The 13,757-nt window shown below is 43.1% G+C and overlaps 1 protein-coding gene across 1 annotated transcript; it reads right to left on the bottom strand.

Annotated features, from left to right (window-relative positions):
• Positions 1-1,785: 1,785 nt before the first annotated feature.
• On the bottom strand, positions 1,786-12,786 carry LOC306923924 (L-amino-acid oxidase-like; the record flags this gene model as incomplete). Its single annotated transcript, XM_079502269.1, has 7 exons — positions 1,786-2,367; positions 2,684-2,702; positions 3,568-3,704; positions 10,727-10,795; positions 10,893-11,097; positions 11,680-11,789; positions 12,652-12,786. 7 exons carry the CDS (start codon positions 12,784-12,786, stop codon positions 1,786-1,788), a joined length of 1,257 nt encoding a protein of 418 aa, XP_079358395.1.
• Positions 12,787-13,757: the final 971 nt, after the last annotated feature.

Below are 13,757 nucleotides of genomic sequence, written 5' to 3'. Positions count from 1 at the left end.
ATGGCTATCATGGCTTCATAGACTTGTTTGTTGGTGTTACAACCTCCTTCTAGGTGGATAACATAATAAGGACAACAGCTTTCCAAAAAGAAGGTTGTTTTATTTTTATTTTTTTAAGCAGAGATTGAATTCTCATTTTTGTCTTCTTCTTTGCAGAACCATTGATTTTAGGGTGTTGGTTTACAGTCTCAAAATGTGCTAACTTCAGAAAGAAAATGTTTATCCCTACAAGTAAGACGCGCGAACGCGGGAAGCGAACGCAGCTCGTAAATTGCAAAAACAACAATTAGAATAAATTACGTAATTTTGTAAGTTCTCTTTTTTTGTGTTTAAGTTAAGTTCTTTTTTAAGTTTCTCTTTCCTTTTAAAGTTTTTCCTTTTTAAGTTTTTTTTTAAGTTAAGTTTTTTTTAAGTTTTTCTTTCCTTTTAAAGTTTTTCCTTTTGAAGTTTTTTTTTAAGTTAAGTTTTTTTTAAAGTTTTTCTTTCCTTTTAAAGTTTTTCCTTTTATAAGTTTTTTTTAAGTTAAGTTTTTTTTTAAGTTAAGTTTTTTTAAGTTTTTCTTTCCTTTTAAAGTTTTTCCTTTTTAAGTTTTTTTTTTAAGTTAAGTTTTTTTGTAAGTTAATTTTTTTTTAAGTTAAGTTTTGTGTGTGTGTGTGTGTGTGTGTGCATGCGTGCGTGCGTGCGTGAGTGTGTGTTTTTCTTTCCTTTTAAAGTTTTTCATTTTTAAGTTTTTTTTTAAGTTAAGTTTTTTTGTAAGTTAAGTTTTTTTTAAGTTAAGTTTTGTGTGTGTGTGTGTGTGTGTGTGTGTGTGTGTGTGCGTGCGTGCGTGAGTGTGTGTGTGTGTGCGTGCATGTGTGTGTGTGTTTTTGTGTGTGATACAGCTGCGCCCTCTGGTGGTGGGCGGGTGGTGTTACAGCGGGACAGACACACACACACACACACACAGACATGATCTGCTGGGTCTCATAGTAAATGCTCACTGCATTCGCAATAACCTAAACCCCTAACCAAAAGAAAACAGTATTACAAATACCAACCTAACTATAACTAACTAGAAAAATACAAGAATAAGGACCAAACAAAAATATACCAAACACTCCTACATGGTGAAAAAGAAAGTGTTAACAATATAGAATTAATAGGCAAAATAATGAGGATTCTGAATAACTGTAACAGAAGTAATAAGGAACAATTCAAACTGTAGATCAAAATGGTAAAGCACTGAGCTGAGTAACTGAAGATAACAAACTACCAAACTAAGCAAAGTAGCAAACAAAAGAGGGCTACAAAGGCTGGAGGACAAGACGGTGTGATTCTCTGCAGTTTAACAGTTTGTCCCGAGGCAGAATGAGGTTTTGTAGATGAGGAGTCTGAGCACGGCCAATCACGGCTAGGGCATGGACGTCGACATCGAATGAGGAGTTAAGGGCACGTCCAGAGGCTGGACCTGTCAATCTGGACCACGGACTGGGTTCAATCAGTGACTTTACTCTCACACAGCAATCAGCAACACACCCAACTCTCTGCCATTCTCTCAGCATTCAGCACCATTTACCTTTACCTTATTAGGAACACAAACGGAAACAATAAGATACAAGCCATAAATCATAATACATTCCAACTCCTGGATTCATGTTAATTTCTATTTTGACATTTAACCTAGCCATCAACATTTTAAATAATAGTAAATTTGGCTCTGTACTTTCCCGAAAATAGCTGAAATCTGCTTCTTCTCATAATTGGGATGCTAGGGTTAAAGTAGTACAAAATTAATAAACTATCCTATCAAACCCCCTGTAGTAACTCTGAGGACCCCAGGGGCCACTGTTGAAGACCCCTGCGATATACCATTAAGCCCTGAATAATGGATGAATGGATTTTCCTGGCGGCTCTTATGGCTGATTTCATGGCTGTTTCAATCCAGCCGTGAGGCAGCGCTGTATGTTCTCCAGCAAAGTGCACCCTGCCCACGTTGTCGGACAGCTCTTCACCAAACTCTTCGTGCTGGTAGGGGGTGAAGATAGCGTAAGCACCCAGGCTGTGTGGATCAAGACTCCACTTCTTCACCACCACGCCTGTGCACAAATCTTTGATTTTTTTATTTCCATGGATCTTCATCAAACAACTCAGAGCCATTTCTTTCAGCTCTTCGTCACTCTTCCCCAGGAAGAGGTAGGAGTCATCGGACCAGGTGTAAGAAGCGAGGAGGACACCGATCTCCTTGTTCTCAAAACTATGACTGGGGTAGTAGATGAAGCGAATCGGCAGGTCAGTGATGCTCCTTCCACCGTGGATTGGATGGGTTCCCTTCTCCCAGAACTTCTCACTGAAGGTGAGGATAATCTTGGTGGCGCTGTCATAGTGAACCTGACGCATGGCATCATTTTTCGACCGCGGTCGAGATTGTGGATTTCACAATATCACGCCAGACTTCCCGGTCCTTCCCAGTTCCTGCTTACTGATGCCTGTGTCCCTAGCGATGACATCAGGGAACGACAGTTTTCTACCTCTGGTCTGCTATGCTAAAAGTTATGTACTACATAACTTTTAAAATAAAACCACTGTGATATTTGACAGAAAGCATCAACTAACGTAGATGGTTATTGAAATATATTTGTGGGAATCATGATGACTTAAAGGGATATTTTACTTTAAAAAATCTGTTGGTAATTTCAGCGTCTACTCCGGCGTATGTGAACACCCTGGACAGTTGTATGTTGCTCGATTCAGTATTTAGATGTATGTGATATATTCATTTTAGCTGGCCCGCCCCCTTCCTATACAAACCCATTGTAACTTCAACCTCTGTTTCAACCATGTTCAATTAAAACCCCTTTATATTAATGGTTTAACTTCTTTTAATTTGGTTAAATAGGTTAAAAAGTCAAAATTAAGTTCCTTCGCATGCAGGCAGGCTCTAATAGCTCAAATTTAGTGGTTCAAATTTCAGCCTATAGGAGTAGGAGAATGAGTACGGTAGAACAGGATAGTTGTATACTGCAGCTTTAAATAACTATTATTGACCTTTCTGAGTAACCTTTCAACAGCACATTCCTAACAATGTATTTTTATTTTATTTGAACCCATTTTCCACCCGGAGCCAATTGCCTAAGCTGCAATCCTAGGCACTACTCTCCCTCTGCCGACCTGGGGAGAGCCCCGAACTGAGCTCATGCTTATACTTCAATGCATGAGGAGTGAGCAGGCCGCTTCTTATCACATCATGCCAGGGGGGAGTTTCCCCAGCCAAAAACGTTGAGAACCCCATAGGGACACGGGGAGAACATGCAAACTCCACACAGAAAGGCCCTTTCGCCAACCCCAACTAGGGTATGGGCGCCACCGTGCCCCCCATCCCTAACAAAATCTTGTCAATATGCTTATGCACTTAAAGAACTGTACCACAATATGAGAATGCTAATGTAGTTTGACTTGCAATCATCGTTAAGTTGGTTCCAAGTTCCAATAATTACTACTCTCTTCCTCTTCTCTTATGTAATCTTGTAACTTGTCAAGTTCAGTTAAAGTTGTTGACTACACACAAAAGACTTTGAACTAGATTCTTACGTATTGCCGTCACTGATATTTGCTTGCTCATATATCATATCCGTCAGCGATGCGTAGAAGAGAGAAGCCTCATTCAGGATGTCCCCAATCATCTTTATGGCACCTGGACTCAGCTCTCCTTCCTTCACAAGATAGTCCTGTTCAAGAGATAAATAGTAAATGCTGCATTTATTAGCGCCTTTATGCAAAGCACTTTGTTCGGTTCTTTTGGGCCATCAGTACAATTCATGGGTATAAAATCAGTGAAAGTCATGGGTTAAAAAGTTATTATAAATAATGGGAACTGTGGGGTATTTCATACTATTGTCTATTGTCTATTTCATACTTTTCCTATTTTTATAATCTCATAGTTACATAATACGTTTCATTGTAGTGATGTTTCATGATTTGTGTAACTGTTGAAAGTGCTTTTGCGCATGCGCGACTGCGCAGGTAACTCATATGTGTCTGATTGTGGCGTTCATTCATTTATCTACAATCCATTGACAGGAGCACACTGCCCGTTGGTATGTAACCACCTGTAACAAGTGTTTGATATAAGCTACTGGTCACTGATGCATGTTAGCAGTGTAAAAAGCATTTGTGTAATTGATTGTGAACATTTACCATGCACTGTCCGCGTTGGTACAAAGATAAATGATTATTAAGCGACGCGTGGCGTGCAGTGAGAACGCTCTGGCTTTAATTATATGCTGCAGCCTGGCTAGCGTTTGGCTATCAATGTTAGCCATGGCCAACGCTGGCTGTTCTAAACAAGTTTACTCTGTCAACCAACGTAGCGGACTGTAGCGTGGCAAATGGTGGAAGAGTCCTGTAGCCTGTACTATTGCATGGTGGTGTTTGTGAGGTTTACACGTCCATGAAGAGTCACGTTGGTATTAACACACGGACTCTGTGCCATAGTAATATTGAAGCACCGCGCCGGCCGGCACGAGTGTTAGTGAGTGAGATGCTGCGTCTGTTCTGCGCAGGCAACCAAGTGTAAATGCATTCTGGGTAATGTAGTTAATGCTAGATTCCAGCCCGCTGTAGAACAGTTAGAGAAGCTGTTGCATTATGTTTGCTTTAATGAATATATATTCCATGTACATGATGTGTGTATATATATTTATATATATATGTGTATGATTGAGTATATGTACTGCATAGTGTATATTCAGGGAGTACATATTTATGATGCAGTTTGTTATATCAGTAGTGAGAGGAGCTGTGAAACAATGTTTGCATTTATATTCAGCAGTTATATTCAGTGAGAGTGAGTGTATATTGCAATGACAATATTGTACTGTTATTTATTGCATTCTATATTCAAAAGAGTATATTTGTGATTGTAATACAGTTTTATTTTCTTTGATTTTCCAGGTTTATTACCTGTGTACATTTGTCAGGCCCTACCTGTGGTCAATAAATGAGAAACACGAGTAATGACAATGTGTGCTGCCTGTCACTAGCCCCTTCGGAGGGCTTCAACCCTAAAACTCCGAACAGTAATAAACCATGGCCCGGCTACTCGGAGAGAAGTGGACCGGATAACCTGCCAATCAAACCAAGTGGCCTGCCAGTCATACTCCATGACCTGGCAGTCATAAACTAAGGCCCGGCTACTCAAAGAAAAGTGGACCGGAAAACCTTAACTCATTCACTGCCATTGCAATCAAGCTACAGCCCATCCATACAACCTGCTAACCTGCTAGCTAAAGAGACAACTTTAACAAGATGGCAGAAGAGGAGAAAATGGAGAAGCTAAAGCAGAAGCGCTCAGCAGCCCAGACTGCATTCACCAAGAGAGCTAACTATCTCATCTCCAGAGCGAACGCACTGGGAGAGAGTGATCTAATAGGTGAGTGGAGGAACTTCAAAGTGGAACATACAAAAGTCACGGATGCAGGATTTGAGTATGCCATGGCCCTACGAGAATCAAACAATGAAGAGGCCATGGAAAAGGCGGATCAAGTCGACGACAAAACAGCGAAATGTGACCGTAAGTTAGATGAAGTTGAACACCTCGTCCTGGATGGCTTCTGGACCAGGTTTGCTGAGGAGCACATCTCCACCCTCGCCAAAGAGGCTGACTCCGCCCTGGATCAGGCCGAAGCAGCCGACTACATGAAGCTGACTAGGATGGAGCGCGAATTGCAGAATAAAAACCTAGAGCGAGAGGTCTACGAGGTCAACAAACTGATCGATGAGTGGACTGGCATGATCCCTCTAGCCAAGTTAACGGAGTCAAGAGACCGTAGCAGGAAGCTGAGGAAGCGACAAGAGAGACTGTGGGATAGGTGGGCGTGGCGACGCAATGCATGGTCTGACAACGAAGAGGAGCAGCAAGGACAGGCAGGGCCAGATGTTGCGGTGAAGGGAGAGCAAGCCACGACAGCTAGTTCTCACCCTGTCTCTAACCTGTTCCGCCCCATAGACGGTCAAACCCCTGTAGGCGGAGTCCGGCATGGCTCACCCAGCATACCCCACAATCTCAGCTATGGCGTATTTCCACATGCTGCAAGCACACCGCTGCAAGTTCAAGGTGCTTCCGGCATGTACCCAGGGTCTTACAGCTTCAAGCCCCAGATTACTCTAGAACGAGCACGCCTGCCCACATTTTCCGGTAACATGAGAGACTACTACCGCTGGAAAGCTGAATGGAATGACCTTCAACAGCTGGGAAACCCTCATGGGTTGGAAAATGTGAGGAAGTTCCATCTTCTAGGCAGCCTAGACGACAAAGTCAAGAGAGACCTTGTGCTGTCCAGCTGTGGATCTGCCAACGACGTGTTCAGACTCCTAGACAACAAGTATGGTAACAAGCCGAAGATAGTGCTGCTTATCTGTAAGGAAGTACATGGACTGTCTCCCGTCACGGGAAACCACCCGAGAAAGACAATCGAACTGATTCAGTCTGTAGAGAGAGCTCTTCATGATCTCCAAGTCCTGGGGGAAGAAGATGCTGTAAAGAATCGGGTGGTGGCCCAGTCAATCGAGAGTAAGCTGCCTGACTCCATGAAAGAAAAGTGGCTCACTCACAAGAACGACCCTGCAAGCGGTTTTTCACCACGTAACCACTTTGATTGTCTACTGCAGTACCTGAAGAGACAAGAGGACATTCTTGAGGAGTTGGATCAACTGCAGACCAGTTCAGTGGACTATCTTGAGAAGTCTCACGACAAGAATAAAGAAAGGCAGGCTTTCACTAAGGCCACGTCAAGAGACAACCAAGAGGGTTCTCACCCAAGCTCATGCATCGCATGTGGGGACGGAAAGCACGCAGGTAGACTGTTTGCCTGCAAAGCCTTCAGAAAGCTCAACCTATCAAGCAAGAAAGCTATGCTGGAGAAGGTAGGAGCATGCTTCAAGTGCTTACTCCTCCATGATGAAGACGGCAGGTGCACTCAGATGTTTCTCTGCTCTAAAGAAGACTGTCAAAATGGAGAGTCCTCAGACCACAACTATTTGCTCTGTCCGATGCCACATACCAAGTATACGGACAATAAGAGTGAAGAGCAAAGTAATGAAAAAGTGGAGAAGAAAGGATTCGGACTGACAAACAAACAAGAGGAGCTCCTTGCCAAACTCTCACCAGAGCTGAAAGCGGAGTTCAAGGAAGCCTTCTCAAACAAGATCTCAACTACAGTGTGCACTAGCACCGGCAGTGAGCCAAAAGAGTACCCTGTCATAATGATGCTTCTAGATGTGACAACGAACTCAGGCCAACTAGTCGGTACACTGATTGACCTCGCGTCAGATACCAATTACATCTCTAACAACGCCGCTGAACGTCTCAAGCTAAAGGGCGAGAGCATCAAGTTGATTGTCCAAGGAGTCGGAGGGATGGAGAAGACGGTTGCTACCAAAAGGTACACCCTACGGCTAAGAGTAAAAACTCCCGAAGGTATAGTGGTAGAGCACAAGCTCCTCTGTTACGGCTTGGAGAACATCGCAAAGGTGAACCAGGCAGTCACACCACAGCAACTGCTGAAATTCTTTCCAGACATCCCGACCAACGACTTGGTCCGCCCAGAGAAGATCGACCTACTGATAAGTCACAGGGAAGGTCGCCTGGTCCCACAGCCAATTAAGGTAGAGGGAGACCTCGTCCTCTGGGACGGACCTCTCGGAAAGACGGTCGGTGGGACTCATCCTGACCTCTTCGAGGAGATAGACCTAGCAGTGCATAGGTCGGAAACTCACTTCGCAAGGTCACTAAGAACAACTTCGAAGGTGTACAGAGAAGTCCTCGTGGACCCGACAGGACCTAGCGAAGCCTTGGTCAAAGAGGACGACCTCGAGACATTGGAAAGGAGCACCAAAGGAGTCGAAGAGAGCTTGAAGGCTGGAGAGAGCTTGAAGGCTGGAGGATTCTCCCTTAAACCGCTCGTCTTGACAGACCAAAGTGGGAGGTCAGAAAAGCCGCTCGTCTTGACAGACCAAAGTGGGAGGTCAGGAAAGCCGATCGTCTTGACAGACCAAAGTGGGAGGTCAGAAACTGCAAACGACTCCAGTAACAGTAAGACAACAGTGTTTGCGACCAAGACTCTGGTGTTGCCCAACCAGTTGCTCGACGAAGAAAGCAAAGCTGAATGGCCTGTGAAGAAGGCCTGCGAAATTGTGACCAAAGTCGCTGATGACGTAAAAGGGCTGAAGAGAAAAGAACTCTCAGCTGAAGTCACCAGGGCTCAGTCACAAAAGGTCTCAAGCTCCAGCATCACTGACATCTGTAAATGCTTCGTAAATTCTGAGCTGCAGTCACCGCCAAAAGACCAAAGTGCAACTCAAGTGGCAGAAAAACAGGAGAGGAAACTTGGGGGCGTGGATCTCTCGCGCCTAGTCAATCCCAAGCAGTCCAAATACCACGCCTCTGATCCAGTAAAGTGGGAGGCAAGAGGCTCTGAGCTGTCTGCAAAAAGGGGCTCAGTAGCCGTCCAATACCTCGAGTGGCAGTGGGACCTCCATCCTCGTGTCACACTCATCAAAGGAATTCTTAAAAGCCTCAACGGAACGACGGCTGCCAACTTGACCAACGAGCAACCCGTCGACACCAAGGTACAAGTGGCACCGAACAGTGAGGACTGTCAAGGTTGGAGATCTGGTCTGAGTCGCAGACCAGAACGTCGTGAGAGAACAGTTCCAGCTCGGCCGAATCGTCATCACGTGTCCAGACAAGACGGGGGTGGTCCGGCATCCGCCTGGGCCTTCCGGCCCCTCTTGTATCCAGAGCCCGGGGGAAAAGACTCTAAAAGACTATCCTGCCTTCGACCATCGTCCTTCGCAGAGATGTGCGGAGATTGGTCGTTAGTTCCAGTGAAGACCTGCAGAAGGTATGAAAGTCCTCACCAAGGGTACCCAAAGGACACTGAACTTTGTTTGTTTAGTTAGCGGGTAACCCTGGGAGGCGGCTGAGCTGTGGGGCAAACTCACACTCAGTAGGAGGCAAGGTGGTGGGGCCTACCTCCTTAGTGAGCCCTTCAGCTAATGATAACTCTGAAAGACACTTTCAGGTTTGTTTCTTTACATATATGCCTACAAAGACTATAAGTTGATATTCCAACTGAGAGACTCATGTAACTGTGTTTAGTGGCCTCCTTGGATCTAGATCAGTCGGCCAAGTGGGAGGTGTTCGGTTCTTTTGGGCCATCAGTACAATTCATGGGTATAAAATCAGTGAAAGTCATGGGTTAAAAAGTTATTATAAATAATGGGAACTGTGGGGTATTTCATACTATTGTCTATTGTCTATTTCATACTTTTCCTATTTTTATAATCTCATAGTTACATAATACGTTTCATTGTAGTGATGTTTCATGATTTGTGTAACTGTTGAAAGTGCTTTTGCGCATGCGCGACTGCGCAGGTAACTCATATGTGTCTGATTGTGGCGTTCATTCATTTATCTACAATCCATTGACAGGAGCACACTGCCCGTTGGTATGTAACCACCTGTAACAAGTGTTTGATATAAGCTACTGGTCACTGATGCATGTTAGCAGTGTAAAAAGCATTTGTGTAATTGATTGTGAACATTTACCATGCACTGTCCGCGTTGGTACAAAGATAAATGATTATTAAGCGACGCGTGGCGTGCAGTGAGAACGCTCTGGCTTTAATTATATGCTGCAGCCTGGCTAGCGTTTGGCTATCAATGTTAGCCATGGCCAACGCTGGCTGTTCTAAACAAGTTTACTCTGTCAACCAACGTAGCGGACTGTAGCGTGGCAAATGGTGGAAGAGTCCTGTAGCCTGTACTATTGCATGGTGGTGTTTGTGAGGTTTACACGTCCATGAAGAGTCACGTTGGTATTAACACACGGACTCTGTGCCATAGTAATATTGAAGCACCGCGCCGGCCGGCACGAGTGTTAGTGAGTGAGATGCTGCGTCTGTTCTGCGCAGGCAACCAAGTGTAAATGCATTCTGGGTAATGTAGTTAATGCTAGATTCCAGCCCGCTGTAGAACAGTTAGAGAAGCTGTTGCATTATGTTTGCTTTAATGAATATATATTCCATGTACATGATGTGTGTATATATATTTATATATATATGTGTATGATTGAGTATATGTACTGCATAGTGTATATTCAGGGAGTACATATTTATGATGCAGTTTGTTATATCAGTAGTGAGAGGAGCTGTGAAACAATGTTTGCATTTATATTCAGCAGTTATATTCAGTGAGAGTGAGTGTATATTGCAATGACAATATTGTACTGTTATTTATTGCATTCTATATTCAAAAGAGTATATTTGTGATTGTAATACAGTTTTATTTTCTTTGATTTTCCAGGTTTATTACCTGTGTACATTTGTCAGGCCCTACCTGTGGTCAATAAATGAGAAACACGAGTAATGACAATGTGTGCTGCCTGTCACTAGCCCCTTCGGAGGGCTTCAACCCTAAAACTCCGAACACACTTCATTCACACACACACACACACACACACACACACACACACACACACACACACACACACACACACACACACACACACACACACACACACACACTCTATGGCCAGAGTGCAGTAATTCATACCGCCTATACTGTCTGTGGTGGGGGCGCTTGGGTATGACCTGATAAATATGACTGTTTTGACAAATTCAATTATTTTTAGATTAGTTGATAGCTTAGTAATCATTAGCTGATGCGCATACATGAGTATATATTTACCTTTACAGAGTAATGGCCATACATCTTCACCATGGCTTGGACACCATTATGTTTCACTTCGTCCCAAACCTGCAACAACCCAAACAATTTTAAGCAGTGGAAATTACTTTATTTTGTGGCACTATAGCTGATAATGTGATTCTTTATACAGTAGGTCTCTACAGACCTTCTCCAGAGCCTTTTCAAGGAGTTCTTCAGCTGACTTTCCTCTCTCATTAGGCAGAAGAGTGTAATTCAGGATGTTTGGGTCTTTCTTGACATCGGAAGTTCTCTGTGTCTCTCCACCATTAACCAGGTAGAATGTGTTGTCATCCGTTTCATGCAATTCGTTCTTTTTCACTTTCAGTTGGTCCATAAGCTCCAAGATAATTCTGGTGAAGAAGATTATTATAATGTTATATCTATATTTTATTTGAATTACATTAATTCTCCCTTAATGCAAGGGGCCAACTGCTGTATTTGTCTTGGACACATTGGGAGTGTACATTGTTGTTCATAAATTAGGTGAAATTAAGGTTAACACTGCCAATCATCAAAGGTTGAGCTAAGACGCTGTGTGCCTGCATAAGAAAGGCTATGGACAACATCAAATGTGCAATTCAATCTATACATTTAAGTAAATGTTTAAGATAATATAGTTGATAAATATAAAACATTATTATGAATCGCCTATAATTTATTATCTCGACACAATGACTTATTTTGTTTTGCCTGTTGTATCGAAGCTGTTTTGTTTTGTTATTTTTTTGTAAGGGGGTAGGCACTATAAGCTACGGTTTCAGCCTACACCTTTTCGGTCCAAATACTTTCTGAAATACTCTCTCTCTCTCTCTCGTGTGTGTGTGTGTGTGTGTGTTGTGTGGTGTGTGGTGTGTGTGTGTGTGTGTGTGTATTATTATTATTATTATTATTATTATTATTATTATTATACTGTAGCTATCCAAAAAACTCACTTCTGGAAACTGGGGATTCTCATTGCTCCTAGCTCAGCATACCAGCCGTCTTTCTCATTTCTGTGAGTGAGCACACGTCCAACACGATCACTAGCCTCCAGTACCGTTACCTTGAAGACCAAACAACACAGCAAAACATATTTTTCATTGATTTTCATTGTTCATTTTCTCCCATTTTTTCAATTGACAGTGAGGACAGCTGAACATGAGGTTTACAGGGTGTACCTTTCCCAGTGACTAACCCCTGCCAAAGGACTGCCACAGCACAACACAATGAAAGGAGAACCTCCCGATGTGCAGGTTGGTGCCTTGCATGGTTTTCTTCCGCCATCTATGTAAAGCGCTTTGGATAATTATAATGTGTATTATATTGAGGACCTGAAGTGGTTTTAACAAGGCAATGGTACACAATGCAATGTAACGCCAGTGGTGAGAAAATTACTCATTTTTTTTAGACTCCCTTACGGAGCTATGTGGGTGGGTGGGTGCGTCTGAGCACGAAAACAGAATGGTTGTTTTTCACCACCTGTGCGCAACCTAACACACACACACACATATTAACTGGATATATGGTGATTTCGGGTGTGCCAGTACAGTACAGTGACAGTACAGTACAGTAGCCTACAGTAGAGGGTACAGTAACTCTGTCATTTCTCAACCGTTTTGGACGTGGGACGGCACGCCGTTATCGGGCCGGCACCCTGGGTGCGTTCCTGTGGGTCTGGAACTTCTGCATGTTTTGTAATAATAATTAAGATCTAGTAACTAAAGTATTCAAATAAATAATAGTATAGAATAAAAGTACACATTTGGATCATTAGATGTAGTGGAGTAGAAGTAAAAGTATTGGAAATTGGAAATACTCAATTAAAGTAAATAACTCAAAATTATACTAAATGTACTTAGTTACTTTCCACCACTGCACAACCCAATGTAAGACAATGATACATTAATATCACAAGGTTCTCCTACCATATGTCCAGCATCACCCAGTAACTTGGCTGCAGTGAGGCCGGCCATTCCAGCTCCCACTATAATAATCTTCTTAGGATTCTCCTTTGTCTTTGGAAGACCATGTGTCAAGGTGTTCAGACATTGTCTCATCATGATTACCTCACCTTCTGACGTTTGGCAAAATACTTCAATTACCTCAATTCTTGACGTATTTCGGAAAAATATTACGTCATGGCGTGACTTAAGTGTAAAAAGGTCACGCTCTGACGTTTTTTATTTTTCTGTCTAAAATAATCTGAAGCTATATTATTATTCATGTCATGTTAGAGCAGGTCTGAAATAAATGTCAGAGCTGATATCGACATATAAATATGAAATAAATGCTTAAACATGTCACTATGTCTAATGTTATAACCATTGGGTTAACCAATGCTAACAGCTTCCCTGCTAAAGTATGCAAATTCCGCTAAAATCCACCTTTTTGTACACAATCGTTTTGGAAGATAATACTAGTCTTCTACTAACTGGCTAACAGAAATAGCAGATAAAGAAGTATTAACACTGATAGTTTGTAAAAAGTGTGTTTATGTTGGTCCGCCTAAATAATGTAGCTAACGGCTATCGTTGCGGCGTTGCCAGTTTCTGCGAGAGAAATAAGCAACCCGCCCGGTATATGAAAACAAGCCCACGCCCCCCCAAAACGCAACCTGCAAGGCTGCAACTACCAATAAGCTCAAAGTCGCTTATAATAAGAGGACTTGGCAACCCTCGCTACAGGAAGTTGGTCCTACATGTTTTTATTATTATTTATATCATAGAGTATATATATAATAGAGACTGAACTGGCGCGAAGCTCCGCCCCCCCAGCTATTCATGTCAGTGGAAGTTGCTCAGTGGCGTTTTGAAGCACCCGGAAGACTGCCGGAAGTACCGTCTCAGAACGTCTACTTCCGCATTTGACCACCAAATTTTGGTGGTCAAATGCGGAAGTGCAACCGAGCGCTCAATGTTAAAGCCCAGCTGCACGGGGTTTCCCGGTCATGAATCCACGGGTCCGCCTGTAGTCCCTCCTCCTACCACTAGGGCCCAGAGCTTCAACGTTGGAAAGTCTGCCTGCCCCCTTG

Source organism: Electrona antarctica (genome assembly GCF_951216825.1).
Source record: "Electrona antarctica genome assembly, chromosome: 5".
Classification (NCBI taxonomy): Eukaryota; Metazoa; Chordata; class Actinopteri; order Myctophiformes; family Myctophidae; genus Electrona; species Electrona antarctica.
The sequence above is the reverse complement of the archived record's forward strand: the minus strand, read 5'-3'. Positions and strand labels throughout refer to the sequence as shown.